The 26985-nt window shown below is 44.6% G+C and overlaps 1 protein-coding gene across 1 annotated transcript in view; it reads left to right on the top strand.

Annotated features, from left to right (window-relative positions):
* The window catches only part of LOC149433985 (receptor-type tyrosine-protein phosphatase T-like), a 200383-nt gene that overhangs the window by 105562 nt on the left and 67836 nt on the right, over window positions 1–26985 (top strand). The window contains exons 11-15 of the mRNA XM_089664251.1: window positions 1220–1317; window positions 9910–10099; window positions 10986–11067; window positions 21823–22078; window positions 25863–25902. Of these exons, the coding sequence (XP_089520377.1) occupies window positions 1220–1317; window positions 9910–10099; window positions 10986–11067; window positions 21823–22078; window positions 25863–25902 (666 nt within the window). The remainder of the gene's footprint in view (window positions 1–1219; window positions 1318–9909; window positions 10100–10985; window positions 11068–21822; window positions 22079–25862; window positions 25903–26985) is intronic.

The following is a 26985-nucleotide window of genomic DNA, read 5'->3' as shown; positions in this document are numbered from 1 at the left end:
AAAGCATTGCCTAGTCTGATGAGTCCCTGGAGAAGGCTTTGCTTGAAAATCTCAATAGATCGGCAATTTTTGAAATACTCAGACCAGCCCGTCTGCCACCAACAACCATGCCACATTCAGAGTCACTTAAATCCCCTTTCTTCCCCATTGTGATGCTTGGTTTCAACTTCAGCAAGTCGTCTTCGCCACGTCTAGATGCCTAAACGCATTGAGTTGATGCCTTGTGATTGGCGGATTAGCAATTTGTGTTACCGAGCAATTGAACAGCTGGACCCAGGGGCGGACTGAAAACTCATGGGGCCCCCGGGCAATAGGGGATCATGGGGCCCCTGTGTCCTTGTGCACACCCAAAAAAAGCCTATAAAAAGGTACCAGGGGCATTTCATGGGGCCCCCTACTGACCTTGACCCTTTGGGCAGTGCCCGAGTGCTCCAATGGTCAGTCCGCCCCTGGGTGGACCTAATAAAGTGGCCAGAGAGTAAATACAGGAGTGTCATGTTGTATCGGGTCAGATATCTCAATGAGGCCCAACCACCCCAAATATATCCTGGAGGGGACAAAACAGTGAGGAAGGCATAACTAGTGATCAAGGGCATCAGAAATCAAGGCTGTGGAGTCAGCATTCAAGAATTCTGTCCATACTTTATTGTATTTCTTAATACGTGTCTTTGTACAACGGTAGGGAGGCATTTACCAGTTGTCTCCAATGTGCTACTGTTGGTTGGGTGGATCTCCTCGCATAAAAAAAGAAGCCCCAACAGCGTTCACTCTGCCACCGTAGCCAGATCCTCGACAATACTCAAGCGTACACGTGAGGGGGAGAAAACTATACCAGTGACGGATGAAATGGTGCGCATAATCCCCTCCCAATACTGAACTTTGGCAGGACAGGTCCAGAAGATGTGGGTGAGATTTCCTTGGGGAAGGGAACATCTCCAACAGTTAAGAGGCATTTTTGGGTCCTTTTAATGCCAACGAGAGGGGGTGTAGTAGGCCCTATGAACCATTTTGAGGCAAGCTGTTTAAAAGGAGTGTCCCATACGTTGGACCAATCATCACTATCTAATTACAACTGATGTTCATTTGGGTTGCAAAACCTCCTAATCTGTAAGAATTGGTCATATGTTTGTAGAGTCGGGTGGGTTGAATGATTCGGCAATGACTTGAGTGGCCAGATTACAGTCATCTGCCTATAACATTTCCTATTATTTCCCTTCAGTGCCTGAAAAGCCTATTATAAAGCAAATTCCAACTCTGGGAAATGACACGATAAGATGGGAGCTGTCTGACATTTGGGGGATCGTCACTCATTTCCAGGTAAGGTAAAATTATCCTTTGTATATTTTCTGTAAGAAGACCTACAGTGAAGGAAATGCGTATTTGCTCCCCTGCTGATGGTGAATGTTCGCCCCTCACACAGAAATGATCGGTCTAACAATGGAATGTTCGCCCCTCACACAGAAATGATCGGTCTAACAATGGAATGTTCGCCCCTCACACAGAAATGATCGGTCTAACAATGGAATGTTCGGTGTAACACTGAGAGACAGAATACAACAACAAATTCAGCAGAAATGCATCTAATAAATGATGACTGATCTGCATGTTCATGAGGGAAAGAAGGATTTGTTCCCCTTCACAAAACATGACTTAGTACTCGGTGGCAAATCCCTTGTTGGCCATCACAGAGGTCAGACGTTTCCTAGAGTTGGCCCCCAGGTTTGCACACATCTCAGGAGGGATTTTGGCCCACTCCTCTTGGCAGATCCTCTCCAAGTCATTAAGGTTTTGTGACTGACATTTGGCAACTCGAACTTCCAGCTCCCTCCACAGATTTGCGAATGATTGCACCAACTGTTGTCACCTTCTCACCAAGCTGCTTGGCCATAGTTTGGTAGCCCAGGCCAGCCTTGTGTAGGTCTACCATCTTGTCCCTGACATCCTTGGACAGCTCTTTGGTCTTTGCCATGGTGGAGAGTTTGGAATCTGATGGTTTGATTGCTCCTGCGGACAGGGGTCTTTTATACAGGTAACACAATGAGATTAGCAGCACTCCCTTTAAGAGACTGCTTCTAATCTCAGCTTGTTACCTGTATGAAAGACACCTGGGAGCCAGAAATCCTGCTGAATGATAGGGGATCAAATACTTATTTCCCTCATGAACATGCAGATCAGTCATCATTTGTTAGGCGCATTTCTGCTGAATTTGTTGTTGTATTGTGTCTCTCAGTGTTACAATACACCAAACATTCGATCATTTCTTTGTGAGGGGCAAACATTCAAAATCAGCCGGGGAACAAATACTTATTTCCTTCACTGTATACCATGGAACCTTTGCCCAAAAAAAGCAAGCGGAGGGATAAGGACTTGTAGGCAGGTGCAGTTAGTCCTCCCACTTGTAGGTGGCCTAGTGCCATTGCTGCATGGGAATAAGAGTCTTGTAGGGGAATTGATCCCTTAGGAATCCCATCTAATGCTTTGAGAAGGAAAGCTATCTGGACTCATACTTCTCAAGACAGCCATTTCGGGTAAGAGAACCTAATGAATAAGGGAACCCATGTCATGGGAGAGTGTTGGCCAAGGATAGGAACCCACTCATGAGGGACAGCATTTAGGTTCCAGACAAGCAGAGTCAGTTCAGGGAAGGCTCCCTCGGCACTACATACACTCCATTGAATGGTACGGGAGCGAAGAGCCAGTGAAGGTTGCTGAAATGACTTCTCAGGCATTCTGAAAAGGGACACCACCCTTGGTAGCTGAAGCCGTCCTCCTGTAAGACATCTTGTCAAATGCCAAGACTGGTTAGTCGTTGAGCCATTTTATGCAGTGCGAAAGACTTGCTTAACACTTGTACTATGAAACCTGCTTCACAGTCGGGGTGCCCACTGCGCATGCAGAGGGAGAGCACATGCTGGAGCTGTGGAGGGGTGGTGAGTAGACGTGGGGGTGGCGTGCAGCTTGGGGGCAGCTCCAGCTGAGGAGTACAAGACAAACTATTCAACTTAAAGCCGAGCTGCACATGAAAAAATAAATAAATAAAAGTCAGCAGCTACAAAAACTGTGTCTGCTGACCTCTGAAATTCAGACATTTACCTGTCCCTCGGTCCAGCGGTGTCCTCATCACCCCTGATTTCAGCGGCCGTCTTCTCTCCCAGGCACCGGCATGTTCAATGTGGGCCCCTGGCTGTGACAGCTTGCAGCTTCACAGCCGGGTGCCCACTGCGCATTTGCAAGAAGCGCTGCACTTTGTGAACGGTCCCATAGTCTTCTGAGACCTGTTTTGTGTCCCCGAAGACTACAGGGAGGGAGGAGGGGAAGGACAACTTCCGCTTCTAGGCGATCGCGGCGCTCCCCATATGTATTTTTAAAAATATAGATTTTTTTTAACATACCAAAAAGTCATTTTAACATATATTTTTATATTTGTAAATGCATTCCAAAAATGAAGATTTGTATTTTTAAAGGCATACAGTATATTTGAAAATGTATTTTAAAACATATTTTTCATATATTTCCATATGGGTAGCATTGTAATCACCGGGTCCACTTGTAATTGAATGTCTGTAAAATGGTATATTCCAGTTTACCTGCATGTTGGGGTTAGTGGGTTTAATGCTTAGATAGACCCCTATATATATCTGTGTATGTGTGTATATATATATATATATATATATATATATATATATATATATACAGTGGGGATGGAAAGTTTGGGCACCCCAGCTAAAAATTTGTATTAATGTGCATAAAGAAGCCAAGGAAAGATGGAAAAATCTCCAAAAGGCATCAAATTCCAGATTAGACATTCTTATAATATGTCAACAAAAGTTAGATTTTATTTCCATCATTTACACTTTCAAAATAGCAGAAAACAAAAAAAATGGTGTCTGCAAAAGTTTGGGCACCCTGCAGAGTTAAGATCTTGTACTGCCCCCTTTGGCAAGTATCACAGCTTGTAAACGCTTTTTGTAGCCAGCCAAGAGTCTTTCAATTCTTGTTTGAGGTATCTTTGCCCATTCTTCCTTACAAAAGTCTTCCAGTTCTTTGAGATTTCTGGGCTGTCTGTCACGCACGGCTCTTTTAACCACTTCCAGACCAGATACTTTTACCCCCTTCCTGACCAGGGCAATTTTCAGCTTTCAGCGCTATCACACTTTGAATGACAATTGCGCAGTCATGCAACACTGTACCCAAATTAATTTTTTACAATTTTTTTGCGACAGATAAAGCTTTATTTTGGTGGTATTTATTCACTGCTGGGATTTTTATTTTTTTTGCTATGTAAATGAAAAGTCCAAAAATTTTGAACAAAAGTGTTTTTTTTAATAAAATTTTGCAAATAAATAATATTTCATCATAAATCTTTGCCAAAATGTATTTCATTATCTTTTTAGTAAAAAAAACAAACAAAAACAAATTAGTTTATAACCAAAAATTATAATTTTTAAACATTTTTTAAAAATTTTTATTTTATTTTTTTATATTATTATTTTTTATTTTTTTTACATACTGTCACCCTAGCAGTACAGTGTCACCATGGTGACACTGTACTACTTGTGGGGGGTGATGAAGATTTTTTTTTTTTTTTTTACAATGATTGCTTTTACACCCATATAGGATGTAAAAGCAATCATTTCTCTTTCTCTCTGTGTGCATTCTTGAACTCATTGAGAAGTACTGAGTGAGCTGTGATTGGTCACAGCTTGTCACATGGTACAAGGCTGTTGTGAATAGCCTTGTACCATGTGACCTCTGTGATCATTCACAGATTTCACACATAGTAAGCAATGATGTCACAAGTGACATCTTGCTTACTACTTTGCATGTGATCACTGATTGGCCAATCAGTGATCACATGATCGGGACCTCGTACAGAGGTCCCGTCCGACGATCGGTGTTTCACTGTGTCCGGAGGACACAGCGGGCACCGGATCGCAGTGCTGCGCACAAGCAGGGTGCGGGGAGGCCGTTCATAAACGGCCACCCGACCCTGCACTGCCACCGTCCGGCCGTTTATATGCAACGGCCGGTCGGGAAGTGGTTAAGGTCTATCCATAGATTTTCAATTATGTTGAGGCCAGGAGATTGTGAAGGCCATGGCAAAACCTTCAGTTTACGCCTCTTAATGTAATCCCCCGTGGATTTCGAGGTGTGTTTAGGATCATTATCCATTTGTAGAAGCCATCCTCTCTTTAACTTCAGCTTTTTCACAGATGGCATCAAGTTACCATCCAAAATTTGCTGAAATTTTATTGAATCCATTTTTCCTTCTACTCGTGAGATGTTCCCTGTGCCACTGGCTGCAACACAACCCCAAAGCATGATTGATCCAACCCCATGCTTAACAGTTGGACAGAGGTTCTTTTCATTCAATTCTGTGCCCCTTCTTCTCCAAACGTACCTTTGCTCATTCCGGCCGAAAAGTTAAATTTTAACCTCATCGGTCCACAGAACTTGTTTCCAAAATGCATCAGGCTTGTCTATATGTTCATTTGCAAAGTTCAAACGATGATTTTTGTGGTGAGGACGTAGAAGAGGTTTTCTTCTGATGACTCTTCCATGAAGACCATATTTGTACAAGTATCTCTTTATAGTGGAATAGTGACCACAACTCCAGTGTCTGCCAGATCTTTCTGGAGGGATCGTGCAGTCAAACGTGGGTTTTGAATTGTTTTTCTCACAATCCTGCGAGCTGTTCTGTCTGATATTTTTCTTGGTCTTCCAGATGTTGCTTTAACTTCCACTGTTCCTGATGACTGCCATTTCTTAATTACATTCCGAACAGAGGATATTGACATCTGAAAACGCTTTGCTATCTTCTTATAGCCTTCTCCAGCTTTGTGAGCATCAACTATTTTCAGTTTCAGTTTTCTAGACAACTGCTTAGAAGAACCCATGGTGCTGATTGTTGGGGCAAGGTCAGATGAGTCTGGGCATTTAAAACCTTTGAGATTGACATCACCTGGTCTTCCCAGACGATGATTGAGAACAATCCATGACACTGGCAGGTCTCAGCTTGGCAAAGGGGGCAGTGCATGTTATAAATTCTGCAGGGTGCCCAAACTTTTGCAGATGCCATTTTTTTGTTTTCTGTTATTTTGAAAGTGTAAATGATGGAAATAAAATCTAACTTTTGTTGACATATTATAAGAATGTCTAATCTGTAATTTGATGCCTTTTGGAGATTTTTCCATCTTTCCTTGGCTTTTTTATGCACATTAATACAAATTTTTAGCTGGGGTGCCCAAACTTTCGATCCCCATTTTGAAATATATTGAATACGGCCAAAATTGTAGTATTTCAAATATATGTCAATATATTTGGGAAGAATATTTTAAAAATATATTTCAAATATATTTTCTTCCATGTGGGTTATGTCCCTTCCCTCGATGGAAATACATCCAAGTTCTAAAAAAAACATTTATCTACTCCAAAAGGACTTTTGGACTCACAAAGAGTTTACTAAAGTCCAACAGGCTATTCACTTTGCAGGAGCATTTTCCCTTAGCTTAATGAAGGAGGTGAAGGAGGTGAAGCCCTGCTGACTTCCATCATCCAATCAGGGGCAACCAAATATATTGTGTTAATATTGTTAATGTGTGGGATTTGGTATTGTTTGCAAAGTGAATTTTCATCGCATTCACAAAGCTAAGGAAAACTTACCTTGCAAAGTGAAAAGCCTATACATTTATAGGGAAAGTTGATCCAGGGAATATCCGATTGCCTCTCGGGGGATCAGGAAGGAATTTTTTCCCTGCAGGAGCAAATTGGATCGTGTTTTGCTGGGTTTCCTGCCTTCCTCTGGATCAACTGTGGGTGTAGGATTATCACTTTTTTTTTGTTGAACTGGATGGACTTTTGTCTTTTTTGCAGCCAGACTAACTATGGAACTATGGAACAGCTGGATGGCCATAGTTTGGAGACCCCTGGGCTAGATGAACTATGCCAGCTTCGTATATCTGTTAGATCTCCATTGACCATACTTCCAGGATTGGTATCTAAATACCTTTTCTCATTAACAGTTAGAGCAGTCTTGTGGCTTCTATCAGTGTCCAGCAGAGCACTAGCTAAAGCTTGTAGGAGGAGTTTTCTTTCTTCTCTAGGAGGATAGAAATCCCCTGACCTTTTGTCTGGACAGTGCTGATTAGCCATGTGCTGATCACATTCACTCTCCCAAGAAAAAAAAAACCCTCTCTAGCAATACACACCAAACTGAGCATGTGCCTGCCTACGGTTCCATTTGGAGATAAGTGGTGGTTGCTTGAACAAGAGGAGGAGCAGAGAAGATAGGATCAAACAGCCTTTCTAAACAATACAGAGGATTAACCCCTTAGGTCCCACAGTGAGTATAACAAGCATGCTTTCCTGCATCTACAGACTGATTGTACTGTTGTGGGTTTAGTAACACTTTAACCCCTCGCCCTCCAGAGGATTTCCCCACCTTCCTGACCAGGCCATTTTTTTCGATACCGCACTGTGTTACTTTAACTGCCAATTGCGCGGTCATGCAACGCTGCACCCAATTTAAATTTACGTCTTTTTTTCCCCAGAAATAGAGTTTTCTTTCGGTGGTATTTGATGACCTGTGTTTTTTTTATTTTTTGCGCTATAAACAAAAAAAGACCGACAATTTTGAAAAAAGCCTCAATATTTTTTACTTTTTTTGCTATTAAACACGTCCAATAAAAAAGTCACATTCCGTCCAAAATGTCTCCCGCTCCGTGTCTTTGCTAAAAAAAAATCCCAATACGTGCAAATTAATTGGTTTACGTGAAAGTTATAGCGTTTACAAATGGCGGTATTTATACTGGGATTTTAATTTACATTTTTTTTTACACTAGTAATGGTGGCGATCGGCGACTTATAGCGGGACTGCAGCTGGCATTCTGACACTGGGGGGGGGGGGGGAACTGACACATCCCCAGTGACACCAATACAGTGATCAGTGCTAATAAAAAGCCTTGACACCGTACTAATGGCACTGGGCAGGAAGGGGTTAACCCTTTGAGGACCAAGGGACGTATTTGTCCCATGTTTTTAATTCCCTGTATCATCTGATTAAGAACTTAAAATACTTTTTTTTTTTTTTGGTTTGAGTCAAAATATTAGTTGTTATCAACAAATGGATCTAACTTTTTGCCAATTATTTCATGAAATGGCTTAGTTACAGCAACTGAAGTGTACGAACTTTAAAAACAAAAAATTGATTCTTTTGGCGTTCCGTAATCTTATGGTCCTAAAAGGGTTAACACTTTAACATTACAATAAAGGCTCATCGGGGTTGATTTACAAAATCTGGAGCTTCCAGGGTTTGTTTGACAAAGTTGAATTGACCAAACTGAAGTTAAAAGCTGATTGGCTCCCATGAACATTCTGCACTCTCCAGTTTTAGTAAATCCACCCCATAGTGTACACTTCTTTCCTTCGCTCTGACAGTTGCCTATAAAGCAATGGTTCTCATCCTTCCTAATGCCGCGACCCTTTAATACAGTTCCTCATGTTGTGGTGACCCCCAACCATAAAATTATTTACCCAGTAATTATAATTCATGAGTGTCGTTTTACCTCCAATACTGCTGCTTTCAACACAGTTGCTGCTTTTAACAGAGTAGCTGCTTTCAACACAGCAGCTGCTTTCTACACAGTAGCTGCTCTTTACACATCGGAAATATGTGTTTTCTGATGGTCTTAGGGCAGTGGTCTCTTTACACACTTTAATGCGGCTCTTCTGTGTGCCGGGCGCCCGCTCCCCTCCCTCCTCTCGGGCGGCCTCCCCAAAAGTCAGGACTCTGCAGCTAGCCCAGCAATGGGCAAACTACGGCCCGGCGGACCTTTTAATCCGGCCCGCAGAGCGTGGCAAACATTGGCTGTCAGGATGTAGGCGGGGCAGCGTGACGAACTCCTCTCCTCTCACAGTCCGCCCTGAAGACCGGAACGGCGCGGGAACAAGGCGAGAGGAACGCGCGGAGCAAAGGTAAGTGAATTGACACAATATGGGGAATGAATTACTATAGGGGGGATGAATTACTATATGGGGGATGAATTACTATATGGGGGATGAATTACTATGGGGGATGAATTACTATATGGGGGATGAATTACTATATGGGGGATGAATTACTATATGGGGGATGAATTACTATGGGGGATGAATTACTATATGAGGGATGAATTACTATATGGGGGATTAATTACTATGGGGGATGAATTACTATATGGGGGATGAATTACTATGGGGGATGAATTACTATGGGGGATGAATTACTATATGGGGGATGAATTACTATATGGGGGGTGGATTACTATGGGGGATGAATTACTATATGGGGGATGAATTACTATGGGGGATGAATTACTATATGGGGGATGAATTACTATATGGGGGATGAATTACTATGGGGGATGAATTACTATATGGGGGATGAATTACTATGGGGGATGAATTACTATATGGGGGATGAATTACTATATGGGGATGAATTACTATAGGGGGGATGAATTACTATATGGGGGATGAATTACTATGGGGGATGAATTACTATATGGGGGATGAATTACTATGGGGGATGAATTACTATATGGGGGATGAATTACTATATGGGGATGAATTACTATATGGGGGATGAATTACTATATGGGGGATGAATTACTATGGGGGATGAATTACTATGGGGGATTAATTACTATGGGGGATGAATTACTATATGGGGGATGTATTTTCATTTTTAAAAATGTGGCTCTCAAAATAAATTTCAATCGTGGTTTTGGCGAGATTTGGCTCAGTTGAAAAAAAGGTTGCCCACCACTGTCTTAGGGGACCCCTCTGAAAGGGTCGTACGACCCCCAAAGGGGTCACAACCCACAGGTTGAGAACCACTGCTATAAAGTCTATATAACGAAATTGTTGCAGATGAACATCTCCGCCCGGAGGGACTACAATGTGTCTTTTATCATGGATGAGTCCAAATGGTTCCTCCGTAACGTCACAGAATATAAGATCCCCCTTCATCATGGAACCAGCTACACCGTCGCCCTTCAAGGATTCACATCAGCCGGAGCAGGGAATGTGACAACCTTACCATTTGAAACAGAAATTGGAGGTGAGCACTATGTTCAAGTGTGGCATTTGCTGAGCCTGGTAATATGATCAAAATCATTTTTATCATTTCTCCATTCCTGTAGAAGTTCACATTTTGAGACTAACGGTCAAATCATATCTAGGCATTGTCCTTGGATCATGTACAGGGGCGGACTGACCATTTGGAAACTCGGGCACTGGCCGAGGGCCTGGGGTCAGTAGGGGGCCCCATGAGATGCCCCTGGTACCTTTTTCATAGGCGTTTCTGAGTTTGGGCAAGGACACAGGGGCCCCATGATCCCCTATTGCCCGGGGGCCCCATGAGTTGTCAGTCTGCCCCTGATCATGTACCTTCTCTATTTCTAATTAATCAGCAATATATTCCAATGAGTACACCTTGTTGTGTCTCCGGAAAAGGAAAAACAGAACCATTTCCCCAGTGGGACACATACAGCAAAATAAATAAATAAATAAATAAAACTTACATGGGTTCGTTCCAATCCAACATGAAATAAAAAAATAGCTATAGATACATTAGAAATAAAAAAAAAGATCAGTAATCAGATTGAATACTGCAGTAGAAGTGTTCCAATAATAACATTTTTCAAGTTTGTTTCCTTATCAAAAAAGACAGCCAAGATCCAATTCTCACAAGTTGTTTGAGGCTGAAATTCATGTCTGAGGTGAGCATATTGTACTATGAAACAGGGCCGGATCTAGTCTATCTGATCTGGGGGTGCAGTGAAAAAAAGTCAGGGGGCATAATGGCAGCACTGTGTGTGAGTCTCTGACAGTGTGTCAAAGTTTTATCAATAATCAATAACTTGGGGGTTGAGGATCACTGCATAGGAAAATTTTGTAGCAGCCTGAAGTTCAGCTTTCAATTAGTTCCTGAATCCCCTTTTCAGATCCTCCTCATCATGTGGAGAACACAATGAATTGTTCTACTGTACAGCTGCTCCCGGTGCAGGATCTGTTTGGGCCAATCAGGTGAGATATTGCTAATGACTTCTTTATAACTTATGCCTACCATGTGGATTCATATTGGTAATTAACTTTTTGCATTTAAAGTAGAGCTACGCAACTCACACATGTACACTATATACAGTAAGTAAATGTCAGCGGATACCTGACCACCACACCTTGTCCACCATGCCATTCCAAAATCATGGACATTAACCACTTCCAGTCTGGACACTTTCCCCCCCTTCCTGTCCGGACACTTTCCCTCCCTTCCAGTCCAGACGCATTCCCCCCTTTCCAGTCCGGAGACTTTCCCCCCCTTCCAGTCCGGACACTTTCCCCCCCTTCCAGTCCGGACACTTTCACCCCCCTTCCAGTCCGGACACTTTCCCCCCCTTCCAGTCCGGACACTTTCACCCCCTTCCAGTCCGGGCACTTTCGCCCCCTTCCAGTCCGGACACTTTCCCCCCCTTCCAGTCCGGACACTTTCCCCCCCTTCCAGTCCGGACACTTTCACCCCCCTTCCAGTCCAGACACTTTCCCCCCCTTCCAGTCCGGACACTTTCCCCCCCTTCCAGTCCAGACACTTTCACCCCCTTCCAGTCCGGGCACTTTCACCCCCTTCCAGTCCGGGCACTTCCCCCCCCCCTTCCAGTCCGGACACTTTCTCCCCTTCCAGTCCGGACACTTTCCCCCCCTTCCAGTCCGGACACTTTCACCCCCTTCCAGTCCGGACACTTTCCCTCCCTTCCAGTCCGGACACTTTCCCCCCCTTCCAGTCCGGACACTTTCCCCCCCTTCCAGTCCGGACACTTTCCCCCCCTTCCAGTCCGGACACTTTCCCCTCCTTCCAGTCCGGACACTTTCCCCTCCTTCCAGTCCGGACACTTTGCCCCCCTTCCAGTCCGGACACTTTCACCCCCTTCCAGTCCGGGCACTTCCCCCCCCTTCCAGTCCGGACACTTTCCCCCCCTTCCAGTCCGGACACTTTCCCCCCTTCCAGTCCGGACACTTTCCCCCCTTCCAGTCCGGACACTTTCCCCCCCTTCCAGTCCGGACACTTTCACCCCCTTCCAGTCTGGACACTTTCCCCCCCTTCCAGTCCGGACACTTTCCCCCCCTTCCAGTCCAGGCCAATCTTCAGCTTTCAGCGCTATCACACTTTGAGTGACAATTACTCAGTCATGCAACATTGTACCCATTGTTATCCTTTTTTTGAGACAGATGGAGCTTTATTTTGGTGGTATTCGATCACCACTGGGTTTTTTATTTTTTGCTATATAAATGAAAAAATACAGAAAATTTTGAAAAACAATAATTTTTTTTGCTTAGTTTTTGTTATAAATTCATAGCAAATATTTTTCAAATAGATAATTTTTCTTCATGAATTTAGGCCAAAATGTATTCTGCTACATTTTTGGGGTAAAAATAACCTAAACCAGTTTATATTATTTAGTCTGTAGCTATAGAGTCTACAACTATGGGATATATATTTGAAAATTGATCAGTTGAGATCCTAAAATGCCGGACACTGGAATGGCGTATGGCAGTGATCAGGGAACTGGTATGGGGTATTGAGGTGATCAGGGTGCTGGTATGGGGTGATCAGGATGCTGGTATGGTGTATGGAGGTGATCAGGGAACTGGTATGGGGTATGGCGGTGATCAGGACGCTGGTATGGGGTATGGCGGTGATCAGGATGCTGGTATGGGGTATGGCGGTGATCAGGATGCTGGTATGGGGTATGGCAGTGATCAGGACGCTGGTATGGGGTATGGTGGTGATCAGGATGCTGGTATGGGGTATGGCGGTGATCAGGACGCTGGTATGGGGTATGGTGGTGATCAGGATGCTGGTATGGGGTATGGCGGTGATCAGGATGCTGGTATGGGGTATGGCAGTGATCAGGATGCTGGTATGGGGTATGGCAGTGATCAGGATGCTGGTATGGGGTATGGCGGTGATCAGGACGCTGGTATGGGGTATGGGGTGTTCAGGGTGCTGGTATGGGGTATGGCAGTGATCAGGATGCTGGTATGGTGTATGGAGGTGATCAGGGAGCTGGTATGGGGTATGGTGGTGATAAGGATGTTGGTATGGCGGTGATCAGGATGCTGGTATGGGGTACGGAGGTGATCAGGATGCTGGTATGGGGTATGGCGGTGATCAGGATGCTGGTATGGGGTATGGCGGTGATCAGGATGCTGGTATGGGGTACGGAGGTGATCAGGATGCTGGTATGGGGTATGGCGGTGATCAGGACGCTGGTATGGGGTATGGTGGTGATCAGGACGCTGGTATGGGGTATGGCGGTGATCAGGACGCTGGTATGGGGCATGGCGGTGATCAGGACGCTGGTATGGGGTATGGCAGTGATCAGGACACTGGTATGGGGCATGGCGGTGATCAGGACGCTGGTATGGGGCATGGCGGTGATCAGGATGCTGGTATGGGGTATGGCGGTGATCAGGATGCTGGTATGGGGTATGGCGGTGATCAGGATGCTGGTATGGGGTATGGAGGTAATCAGGGTGCCTGTATGGCATATGGCAGTGATCAGGACACTGGTATAGCTGTGATCAGGACATTGGTATTGTGTATGGGGGTGTTTTATGTGCAAAGGGACAGGTGACAGGGCCTCCCTGCATTATTTATTATTGTTGTTGTGGGACAGGGATCAGGGACACAGCGGCACTAAACTGGGGCACTGGGGTGGCTTGCACTGCAGTGTGTGGGTGTACAAGCAGCCTGACAGGGTGCTGTACAATCGCACAGGGCAGGATTGCTTCTCTGATCTCACACTGAGAGCAGAGAGAAGCGATCTTTACTTTCAGTTTAATTTTTACTATGTGAGTGCTGTGATTGGTCACAGCAGTCACATGGTAAAACACCACATGATTGCATGAACACAGCAGTAATGTGATCTGCTGTGTCTGGATGACACACCCATCACCGGGCTCCTGGGTGCATGCTCTCTGAGGCACGCAGGAGCCATCAATGCGACCTTCCATACAGGAGCGTTAGCCCGCATCGGTGCTGCTTCCCATCCTCCATCTATTTAGAATGGGTGGATGGGAAGAGGTTAATATGGAGTTGCTGACCCTTTGTGCCTACAGCAGCCTTCACTCTTCTGGAAGGCTTTAAATAAGATTTTGAAGGTGTTAGTTGGAATGTGTGCCCATTTAGCCAATAGAACATTTGTGAGGTCAGATAGTGATGGTGGATGAGAAGACCTGGCTCACAACTGGATTTCCAAATCTTTCAAAAGGTGATCGGTGAGGTTGAGGTCAGGTATTAATGTTGGATGAGATAGACCTAGCTCAAAATTGGAATTCCAACTCATCCAAAATTTGTTCAGTACAGTTGAGGTCAAGTATTGATGTTGGTTGAGAGAGACCTGACTCCCAATCGTATTTCCTACTTATCGGAAAAGTGTTCAGTAGGGCTGAAGTCCGATACAGATTTTGGATGGTAAGATCTTGCTTGCTCTCAGATTTCCAATTCATCCAAAAGGTGTTCAGTAGTGTTTAGGTGAGGTATTGATGTTGGATGAGATCGACCTTCCTCACAATCAGATTTCCAATTCATCCAAAAGGTGTTCAGTAGTGTTTAGGTGAGGTATTGATGTTGGATGAGATCGACCTTCCTCACAATCAGATTTCCAATTCATCCAAAAGGTGTTCAGTAGTGTTTAGGTCAGGTATTGATGTTGGATGAGATCGACCTTCCTCACAATCAAATTTCCAATTCACCTAAAAGGTGTTTAGTAGTGTTGAGGTCAAATATTGATGTTGGATGAGAGAGACATGGGTCAAAATTAATTTCCAACTCATCCAAAAGGTGTTTAGTAGGGTTGAGGTCAGATACGTATGTTGAATGAGAAGATCTGGTTTGCAATTGGATTTCCAACTCATCCAAGAGGTGTTCAATAGGGCTGAGGTCAAATACAAATGTTGGATGTGAAGATCTGGCTCCAAATTGGATTTCCAATTTGTCTAAAGGGTGTTCAGTATAGCTGGGGTCAGGTACTGATGATGGATGAGAAAACCTGGTTCACAAGCAAATATCCAACTCTTCGAAAAGGTGTTAAGTTGGGCTGAAGTCAAGTAGTGATGGTGGTTGAGAAGACCTGGCTCACACCTGGATTGCCAACTCATCCGAAATGTTTTCAGTAGTACTGAGGTCAAGTATTGATATTGAATGAGAAAGTCCTGGCTCACAATCGGATTTCCAATTCATCCTAAAGGTGTTCACAAAAGAAAAAAAGGGTGGTATTCTCTAGGTACCAATCAAACAACACCACTGGGATAAAAAATATACAATAGTTTTATTGAACAAAGTATGAATATACTTATAACATAACTTTGTTTAGATCACTTATTAGATGAGTTGGTTGAGTTCCATCTGGGAAAGTATCTTCAGATAAACTTAGAGACCTTGAAACCTGAACAGCTCTTAACCACTTGAGCCCCAGAGGATTTACCCCCCTTAATGACCACGCCTTTTTTTGCTGTTTGGCGCTGCACTAATTCAAATGATAATTGCGCGGTCATGCAATGCTGCACCCAAACGAAATTTACGTCCTTTTTTTCACACAAATAGAGCTTTCTTTCAGTGGTATTTGATCACCTGTGCGCTTTTTATTTTTTGCGCTATAAACAAAAAAAACACGAAAATTTTGAAAAAAAACATTTTCTACTTTCAGCTATAAAAAATATATCGTAAACTCAAAGTTAGTCATAAATTTAAGCCAAAATGTGTTCTGCTCCATGTTTTTGGTAAAAAAAATCCTGTGCATTAGCGGGCAAACTGGCGCTATCTGGGAGGGGTGCTAACACTATTTGAAGTCACCACTGACACTAATACAGTGATCAGTAAAAATCTGTTCACTGTAATCAATGACACTGGTGACCTGGCAGTGAAGGGGTTAACTGGGGGGGGGGGGTGGGGGGCGATCAAGGGGTTAAATGAGATTACTGGTGTACTGGCGGGCAAACTGGCGCTATCTGGGAGGGGCGCTAACACTATTGGAAGTCGCCAGCGACACTGATACAGTGATCAGTAAAAATCTGTTCACTGATCAATGACACTGGTGACAGGGCAGTGAAGGGGTTAACTCGGGGGGGGGGGGCGATCAAGGGGTTAGACGGAATTACTGGTGTATTAGCGGGCAATCTGGCGCTATCTGGTAGGGGCGCTAACACTATCGGAAGTTGCCAGCGACACTGATACAGTGATCAGTAAAAATCGGTTCACTGATCAGTGACACTGGTGACAGGGCAGTGAAGGGGTTAACTGGGGGGGCAATCAAGGGGTTAAACAGGATTACTGGTGTACTGGCGGGCAATCTGGCGCTATCTGGGAGGGGCGCTAACACTATCGGAAGTCGCCAGCGACACTGATACAGTGATCAGTAAAAATCTGTTCACTGATCAGTGACACTGGTGACAGGGCAGTGAAGGGGTTAACTGGGGGGGGGGCGATCAGGGGGTTAAATGTGTCCTAGGTGTGTTCTAACTGTGGGTATGTGCTGTTTTATTCACAATTTGTATGTCTTCTTCTCTGTCTGGAACGGAATGTGTTTCATTTGGTGGTAAATGGTAATGGATAGCTCCTGGTTTTTTTTATTATCAAAGGAAAACTGGCCCAAAATAATAAAAAAAAATCATTTTTTTATTTAGCTGTATGTTTCTTGTTACGACCATAACCTACTGTGACATAAATGTGCAGATGTGAGTAGCTGAGAGGTGACCTGTAGCAATATGTAATCCTAAATAAAGTTTCAGTCCTTGTCATTAACCACTTCCAGTCCGGACACTTTCCCCCCATCCAGTCCAGGCCAATTTTCAGCTTTCAGCGCTATCACACTTTGAATGACAATTGCGCGGTCATACAACACTGTACCCATATGAACTTTTTACCATTTTTTTGAGACAGATAAAGATTTATTTTGGTGGTATTTATTCATCACTGGAATTTTTATTTTTTTTGCTATATAAATGAAAATGTCCACAAATTTTGAAAAAAAGTGTTTTTCTTATAAAATGTTGCAAATAAATAATCTTTCTTCATAAATCTTGGGCAAAATTTATTCCGTTTATCTTTTTAGTAAAAAAAAAATAAGCCAAATTAGTTTATAACCAAAAATTATAATTTTTAAACGTTTTTTTACATTTTTATTTTTTTTTGTTTTTTTGTTTTTTTTTACATACTGTCATCCTAGCAGTACAGTGTCACCATGGTGACACTGTACTACTTGTGGGGGGTGATGAAGATTTTTTTTTTTACACTGCTTTTACACCCATATAGGATGTAAAAGCAATCATTTCTCCTTCTCTCTGGCTGCATTCTTGTAGCCATTGAGAACTACTGAGTGAGCTGTGATTGGTCACAGCTTGTCACATGGTACAAGGCTGTCGTGAATAGCCTTGTACCATGTGACCTCTGTGATCATTCACAGATTTCACGCGTAGTAAGCAATGATGTCAGAAGTGACATCTTGCTTACTACTTTGCATGTGATCACTGATTGGCCAATCAGTGATCACATGATCGGGACCTCGTACAGAGGTCCTTTCCGACGATCAGTGTTTCACTGTGTCCGGAGGACACAGCGGGCACCGGATCGCGGTGCTGCACGCTCCCAGGGAGCGCGCAGAAGCAGGGTGCGGGGAGGCCATTTATAAATGGCCACCCGACCCTGCACTGCCACCGTCTGGCCGTTTATATACAAGGGCCGGACGGGAGGTGGTTAAAGATGTATTCAGAGACAGATGGTCATCAATTAGCATCTGAAGGGACTAGCTTCCTCTGGAAGTGGCACCTGGGTGCTAATAAGATTTTGTCACCTATATGTAATCAGACTATGCCATCTTCCTGAAGCTGAAAAGAGAAATGCAGAGGTTTCAGCTTCATGACATCAGGGGGTCTCCGAGCTGTCTACGGAGCTCTAAAAGTATATACATACATCAAAGGAGTATGTTTCATCCCTCATAAAAGCTAAAATATTAGTTGCAGAGAGATGAAAATACTTCCTTCTGATGGGGCACTCTGTAGGCTACATCGGCATATAAAAACTGTATTTGTGGACTATGTAGAATACCAGGAATATGCAGGAAATGGTTATGTGGCGCTGGAGTGCGATAGCGGAACAGTGATCGGTACTGTCGCGATTGGACTGATGCGCTGGTGTCGGAAATTCAATCCCTGACTTGGTGATTCAACCCGGTCTTGGTCCAATTGACTTTGGGCAGTTCGGCACCCAAAACAGCCTTTGGGTGGGTACAAGAACACCCCCCAGAGTCAATTGGCTAAGAACTCATGTCCAGCCTATGTCCATATCCCCATAAATTGACGACACGGACATTTGGGCAGTTTGATTCATATGGAGCTGGTTCGATTTGACTGATGGATTGCTGACTCTCCCTGACTTGCTCGAGTCACAGGATAAATCTGGGTAAAAGTTTTATCTCTGTTTTTTATTCCCTTTTATTTTATAGTGAATAGTCATTTGTGTGTCTTCTTGTAGTTTTTGTATTTTCTGTAACTTGTTATACTTTGTACATATTTTATGCTCCGCCTACTTTGGGATATTAAATCTTAAAATTAATAAGTGACTTCTGGGTATTTAAGCTCGGGCTCATATCTCCGGAGAGATTGTATTGTATTAATGTTAGTGCCTTTATATGCTCGGTCAAGGTCATTGCCAATCTGTATGCAATCGCACTGTGTGTTGGCAGTTTGCGTGCAGACTGCAAAAGGTAACAGATCTGCCAGACGGAGATCTGTGTGTGTGTGGTGTCCCAGCAGACCGTTCTGTGGATAAACTGTTGGGTGGTGGCAAGCTCCCGTTTGTGGTGTGTCTGGTGCGGGGGGGTGTGGACAGTGGAAGAGTGATTAACACCGGGGTTCTGGCTTGTAGGATAGCTGGAGGGACCCTAGAAGGGTGTGCGATTGCTAAGCTGCTCCCCAACCCTAGTTAGTGCATCAGATTGTATGTAAGATTTGTATCTGCCAGTGTGTGGTCGGTTGACTGGATTGGAGTGGAGTCTCCCTCCGGTGGTGGTCAAGAGGTAGTGCGGGCTGTGAAAGTGTATCACGGCTGATCTTATATACGGTTTTATATATTCAAAGCTAAGTTCCCCTTATTCCCTCGTACCCCAAGTCACGTCCGCATATTGCGCGCTTCAGTTAGCTAGTCGCTGTGGGCGTGGCGTGGGGGGGTGACCTACCACCAAAGAACAACCCAAAAAAAATTCTCCAGCTCTTGATGATCGCAGTGATACCATCTATGTGGATGTTATTTGTTGTTTGTACTCGGAGTACAGCCCAGAAACAATAGTGCGCATTTTGTTTTTGTCTTTTTTTTTTTTTTTTTACCTAAAACACACTGACACTGACATTGACACTAACTGACACTGATACCAAAATTTTTTTTAAATCCTGACCTTTGACATTGACTTTTGACCCTGACCTTGACCCAAACACTAACCCTGGCACTTAACTAGATCAAACCTTGAGCTAGGTATTTTTCTTTATTTTTTCTTTTATTTTTTTTATATTTATTTATCTTTTTTCTTTTACAAATTTTTTTTCCCCTCTATGCCAGGAGTTAGAGAGATACAATGTATAATAGAATGTACAGTATATAATGATACAATGTATCTCTCTTCTCCATTCATAGAGAGAGAAAAAAAACAAGGGGCCGGGCTGTACAGTGACTGATCACTGTGATAGCCAATCAGGAGCTATCACAGCGATCATGTGACCCGGAATAGGGAGTCCCGGGTTCCGATCGATAGAATGGGACCCAGGGCTCTCAGTGACAGTGCAGTCTCTGTGCTGGGTGCGCGTCGAGCGGCACGCTCCCAGCACAAAGACAGGTACGCAAATATGCGGCCCCACAGAAAAAAGCCCAGTTCTGTGAGGCCGCATATTTGTGTGACGTCGGCGTCAAGAGGTTAATATTGTGAGATTCTATGCTTGGCAGGTAATGAATACAATCGTACATTGCCATATCCATTTTGTGAACCTATGGTTCTTAGGCTACGTTCACACTAGCTTTGTTAGCAGGCGTCAATCGTTTGGGAAGTGTTTTTAATGCTTCTCAAATGCCTATGAAAATTCTGCACATGGCAGCACACAGCGCTGTTCACACAACAGTGACAAAACTGATGGCTCATGTCGAGTCAGGAGGAGCTTTAGCCTCCCATTCAAGTCTATGGTACCGCTCCTCAAATGCCTGCCAGGCATTTGCGTTGCGGTTGTGAGGCATTTGGGGAGCGTTAATACCATTTAACTTCATTATAGGCATTTGTGGTGCAGTTTTAATGCTTGGTGAATGCCTCAAAACCGTGCATAGGGCGTCTAGGTAGCATCTAGGCCCCATATCTGTGCTCAGACACAATCCCCCCATGTTCCTACAATACAATGAGGGCATCTCTTTATTGGTCTTTATGTCCATGTTCAGACCAGGGATGGGGCCCCCGGGCAATAGGAAATCATGGGGCTCCTGTGTTCTTGCCCACACTCAAACCACACCCAAAAAAGCCTATGAAGCCTATTGGTCTCTATGTCCATGCTCAGACACAATCCCCCCATGTTCCTACAATACAATGAGGGGGTCTCTCTATTGATCTGTATGTCCATGCTCAGACACAATCAGCCCATTTTCCTACAATGCAATGAGGGGGTCTCTCTATTGGTCTCTATGTCTGTGCTCAGACACAATCCCCGAATGTTGCTACAACAATGAGGGTGTCTCTCTATTGGTCTTTATGTCCCTGCTCAGACACAATCCCCCCATGTTCCTACAACAATGAGGGTGTCTCTCTATTGGTCTCTATGTCCATGCTCAGACACAATCCCCCCCATGTTCCTACAATACAATGAGGGGGTCTCTCTATTGGTCTCTATGTCCGTGCTCAGACACAATCCCCCCATGTTCCTACAATACAATGAGGGGGTCTCTCTATTGGTCTCTATGTCCATGCTCAGACACAATCCCCCCATGTTCCTACAATACAATGAGGGGGTCTCTCTATTGGTCTCTATGTCCGTGCTCAGACACAATCCCCCCCATGTTCCTACAATACAATGAGGGGGTCTCTCTATTGGTCTCTATGTCCGTGCTCAGACACAATCCCCCCATGTTCCTACAATACAATGAGGGGGTCTCTCTATTGGTCTCTATGTCCATGCTCAGACACAATCCCCCCATGTTCCTACAATACAATGAGGGGGTCTCTTTATTGGTCTCTATGTCCGTGCTCAGACACAATCCCCGAATGTTGCTACAACAATGAGGGTGTCTCTCTATTGGTCTTTATGTCCATGCTCAGACACAATCCCCCCATGTTCCTACAACAATGAGGGTGTCTCTCTATTGGTCTCTATGTCCATGCTCAGACACAATCCCCCCATGTTCCTACAATACAATGAGGGGGTCTCTCTATTGGTCTCTATGTCCACGCTCAGACACAATCCCCCCATGTTCCTACAATACAATGAGGGGGTCTCTCTATTGGTCTCTATGTCCGTGCTCAGACACAATCCCCCCATGTTCCTACAATACAATGAGGGGGTCTCTCTATTGGTCTCTATGTCTGTGCTCAGGCACAATCCCCCCATGTTCCTACAATACAATGAGGGCGTTCACAGATGTTCACAGATGAAGTAGATCCATATTTGTATGGGTAAGTGCAGTAGTTACAGTTCAGAAGCACAAGATAGATGAGCAAATGATATCAAAGCTTTAACTCGTTGTTTGTTTCCCATCTCCAGCTTTTATGAAATAATTGTCTTTGGTGGTCAGGAACACAATATGAGTGCAAACTGTCTGAGGTTCAAAACCATCCACTACAACTCCAGCTGGACTTCGAGTCATTATACTGCGGCTGTTCTCCCAGCACAGAACCTTACCGGGTCCAGGACCTTCCTTCTGGGGGATAATCAGTATTACGATGGATTCCACAATGCCCCTCTGATCCTCAACCAGAACTACACCATCTACATACGGGTCACCAGCCAATGGAAAGAGGTGTGTTTTAACTCGATTCTTTCTGCTGTATTAGTCTGGGCCAGTTGTATTGGAAAACTTCAGCCGATTGCTTAAAGCTAAAGCTCAGCTTTGGACTACACTTTATTCCTGAACTAGCCCCAGCTCAGGCTTTTCAATCCAGAGCCCACAGCATGGGTGGTCCATGAGAAGGAAGGGGGCAATATGGAGGGATGGGAGAAGGACCCTTAATGCTGGAGTTTGGCTTTTAAATGATGTTCTATGCATAGATATTTCTTCTTAAAGTAGACGTAACAGGCAATACAATAAATGCCGCCTCCCCACCGCTCTACTGTTGTTATGGCAACTTTGGGGATTCCAGGAAAACTCCGGACACGAACTTGAGGAAAACAAGCTTTTTATTTACCAGCTGGTTGACCTAGCCAGACTCGTGTCTGCAAGCTAAGTGCCTTGAAATGCATCTTACATGTGTATATATCAACAATTACATCACAATGCATATATTTCCTCTTTATTTTTTGTACCTTTAAAATACATTCTGAGCAGTTCAGGATATAGCCTTTGCGGTTTCACATTTAGATAAAATATCACCAACTGAAAGTTAGGGTGTCCGTTGCTAGACTGGAACACATTGTTCCACAGGAAATGAGGGGGACGAAGTGAGCTGATGACCTGGTTCTGCAAACAGATGCTTTTAAAAATGTTAAAGCTTAAGGGGAATCCTGCAATATTTGGGTGCTGCCACACTATTACCCGCATACTTTTTCTATATGGTCACATGACTGCAAAGCTCCGCCTAGAGCTTTGTGGTCACATGACTGCTTGGAATACATTTAATTACACTTTATTAGACACTCTGTGCAGGTTATATAAGAGCAGTAGAGAGAGGATATTGAATTTTTTATCTTTAATTGTAATATCCTGGTTTTGGATGACACGGGGCTCCATTCACAAAGCAGATTTACTTATCTCATAGGTCAGATCTCACAGTTCACAATTCACAAAGCTTCTTGAGATTTTTATTTTTTTTAAGTATGGCCTGCCCTTTAAATCCCATACAAGGTGACAGAGTCTCAAGGCAAGGCTACGTTTATTGCTTTTATATTTTTTTTATTTTTATATTGCCAGAACTTAAAACTAAAACATTTAAAACAATTACATACACGGCTCAAAAACTGAAAGAGAGACATTGTCTGGCATCAAGTCAGTGACACTCCTGGGATATTGATCTGGTCAGGTAAGTCGCAGAGGGGGTTGTTCATCAGTTTCAGCTGCTTTGGGGTTCATGAAATTAATAGGGGCACTAGATGGGCAACAATGAGACGACCCCCAAAACAGGAATGGCTTTACAGGTGGAGGCCACTGACATTTTTTCCCTACTCCTCTTTTCTGACTGTTTTTCACTCGTTTTGCATTTGGCTAGGGTCAGTGTCACTACTGGTAGCATGAGGCCATACCTGGACCCTACAGAGGTTGTACAGGCAGTCCAACTCATCAATACGTACCATTGCCAGAAGGTTTGCTGTGTCTCCCAGCACAGTCTCAAGAGCATGGAGGAGATTCCAGGAGACAAGAGCATGGAGGAGATTCCAGGAGACAGGCAGTTCCTCTAGGAGAGCTGGACAGGGCCATAGGAGCTCCTTAACCCATCATCAGGACTGGTATCTGCTCCTTTGTGCAAGGAGGAACAGGATGAGCACTGCCAGAGCCCTACAAAATGACCTCCAGCAGGCCACTGGTGTGAATGTCTCTGACCAAACAATCAGAAACAGACTTCATGAGGGTGGCCTGAGGACCCGACGTCCTCTAGTGGGCCCTGTGCTCACTGCCTGGCACCATAGAGCTGGATTGGCATTGGCCATTGAACCCCAGAATTGGCAGGTCCACCACTGGCACCCTGTGCTTTTCACAGATGAGAGCAGGTTCACCCTGAGCACATGTGACAGACGTGAAAGGGTCTGGAGAAGCCATGGAGAACGTTCTGCTGCCTGTAACATGGTTCAGCATGACCGTTGTGGTGGTGGGTCAGTGATGGTCTGGGGAGGCATATCCATGGAGGGACACACAGACCTCTACAGGCTAGACAATGGCACCCTGACTGCTATTAGGTATTGGGATGAAATCCTTGGACCCATTGTCAGACCCTACGCTGGTGCAGAGGGTCCTGGGTTCCTCCTGGTGCAGAGGGTCCTGGGTTCCTCCTGGTGCAGTGGGTCCTGGGTTCCTCTTGGTGCGGTGGGTCCTGGGTTTCTCCTGATGCAGTGGGTCCTGGGTTCCTCCTGATGCAGTGGGTCCTGGGTTCCTCCTGGTGCAGTGGGTCCTGGGTTTCTCCTGATGCAGTGGGTCCTGGGTTTCTCCTGATGCAGTGGGTCCTGGGTTCCTCCTGGTGCAATGGCTCTTGGACTCCTCCTGGTGCAGTGGGTCCTGGGCTCCTCCTGGTACACGACAATGTCCGGCCTCATGTGGGGAGAGTATGCAGGCAGTTCCTGGAGGATGAAGGAATTGATACCACTGAATGGCCCGACGCTCGCCTGGCCTAAATCCAATAGAACCCCTCTGGGATGTCATGTTTCGGTCCATCCGACGCCGCCAGGTTGCACCTCAGACTGTCCAGGAGCTCAGTGATTCCCTGGTCCAGATCTGGGAGGAAATCTCCCAGGACACCATCCGTGGTCTCATTAGGAGCCTCCCCCAACGTTGTCAGGCATGCATACAAGCACATGGGGGCCACACAGACTACTGAGGACCATTCTGAGTTGCTGCAATGACATTTCACCAACATGGACTCGCCTGCTGCATCATTTCTTCACTTTGATTTTCGGGGTGTCTTTGAATTCAGTCCTCTGTAGGTCGATCATTTCCATCAAACAATGGGGCGTCCTTACGTTCCTCACCCATCCCCCGTCCATGTCAGTATAGAGATCCAGCAGGAGATTCCTCCCCATTGAGGTCTGATGGGTTTTTAAAGTCTTCCTTCCATTTTTTTGAGCAGTGTATATAATGTTTGGGGGTTCTAACACATTTTCTATAAAACAATACTGATTGTTACATGAATAAGCGCTGCTATATAAGTACCGGAAATAGATCAATAAGACATGATTAAACAAAGTGCCAGAAAAGGCGGGGTTTTCACACAGCCAGCAACAATAGACCCCCAGCAGCCAACAACAATAGATCCACCCCAGCAACAGTGGTTCACCTGCAACAAAATATCCTCCAGCAACAATAGACCCCAAGCAGCAACAGGAGATCTCCCCTCAGCCAGAATCAATACACCCTCCAGCAGTCAGCAACAATAAACCCCTCTTTCAACAATAGATCCCTCCCAGCAACATAAGACCCACCCCCAGCAATAATAGACCCCCAGCAAAAATAGATTTTCTCCAGCAACAACAGATCCCCAGCAGTCAGCAACAATAGATCCACCCCAGCAACAATGGTCCACCCACAACAAAATACCCTCCAGCAACAATAGACCCCAAGCAGCAACAACAGATCTGCCCTCAGCCAGAATCAATACACCCTCCAGCAGTCAGCAACAATAGATTCCTCCCAGCAACATAAGACCCCCAGCAAAAATAGATCCTCTCTAGAAACAATAGAAACCCCAGCAGCCAGCATCAATAGACCCTCCAGTGCACCCCTTACATACATTCATGCTGGAGGTGACGGAATTGCGTCCCCCCGCGTTCCCGCTGAAAAGAAGCCCCATTTATATATATTCCCAGCCTAAGCAAGAATCTAAACATGAAATTAAAACTTTATTTAAATGTATTTTGTTTACAAATGTTTCCTTTTTTCCAAGGTGAATAAATCCTCGTGTGCCTGTGCTGGCTTCCTCCAAGGTACGTTTCTATATGATATGCTGTGTTACTTGTAGCTCTGCGGGAACATCACTTCTGACATCATGTCTCCTGCAGTCCCTGTACAGCAGAGCTCAGACTGCAGGAGACGCAGCACAGTGAGCCAACCAGTTGTGCTGCAGTGCACTGAACATGTTGATGGGAGGAGAGAGCAGAGTGACAGAGAGATGAGCTCATCAGTGCGCTCTTCTTTCACTGAACTGCAGCAGAGATAAATCATACATTCAGCCCTGCCAGAATGGGATGTGCTCTGTGGCAGAACTGTGTAAATCTCAGGATTGGATGGACAAAAATACAAATCTTTCTGGCAGGTTAACAGCTCCTATATATGTATTTCATTTGTGTATTCAGCTATTGAAAACCCCAGACATATGAACAAAGCACATCCCTCTATAGTGTGTACTTGTCTCAGTCCAGAGCAATAAGTGTCATTTAAATTACATCACCAATCTTGTCTCCAAATATCACCCAAACAGTCCTTTCCGCTGCTCCCACGTCCTCCTGCTCTCTAGCTCCCTTATCTCCTCCCATGCATGCTAATCTCCAGGACTTCTCCAGAGCTTCCCCCATCCTCTGGAACTCTCTACACCAATTTATCCAACTATCGCCTACTCTGCTCACTTTTAGGCGATCTCTGAAAACCGATCTCTTCAGGGAAGCCTATCCTGCCCTCAGCTAGTAATGGAATCTTCTACTCTTCCTACCAGCCCATCCCCCACAGTTACTACCTTTTGTACTACCAGCCCCACCCTCTTAGATTGTAAGCTCCCAGGATCAGGGCCCTCCTTTCCCTCTTGTATTGAACTGTATTGTTGCTGTATTATCTCCCGTTATATTGTAAAGCGCTGAGCAAACTGTCGGCGCCATAAATCCTGTATAATAATTTATGTCCACTGCCTTGTTCCTCTTCTATCAGTCACTTCTCACAAGTTTTCCTGACACTTCCCCCCTTCCTGCCCAGGCCAATTTTCAGCTTTCAGCGCTCTCACACTTTGAATGACAATTGCGCGGTCATACAACATTGTACCCAAACTATATTTTTATCATTTTGTTCACACAGCTAGA

The sequence above is a fragment of the Staurois parvus genome, unplaced genomic scaffold (assembly GCF_062004578.1).
Source record: "Staurois parvus isolate SC_StPar_1 unplaced genomic scaffold, SC_StPar_1.0 ptg001869l, whole genome shotgun sequence".
In the NCBI taxonomy this organism is placed as follows: Eukaryota; Metazoa; Chordata; class Amphibia; order Anura; family Ranidae; genus Staurois; species Staurois parvus.
This window is presented reverse-complemented; position numbering and strand designations above follow the sequence as displayed.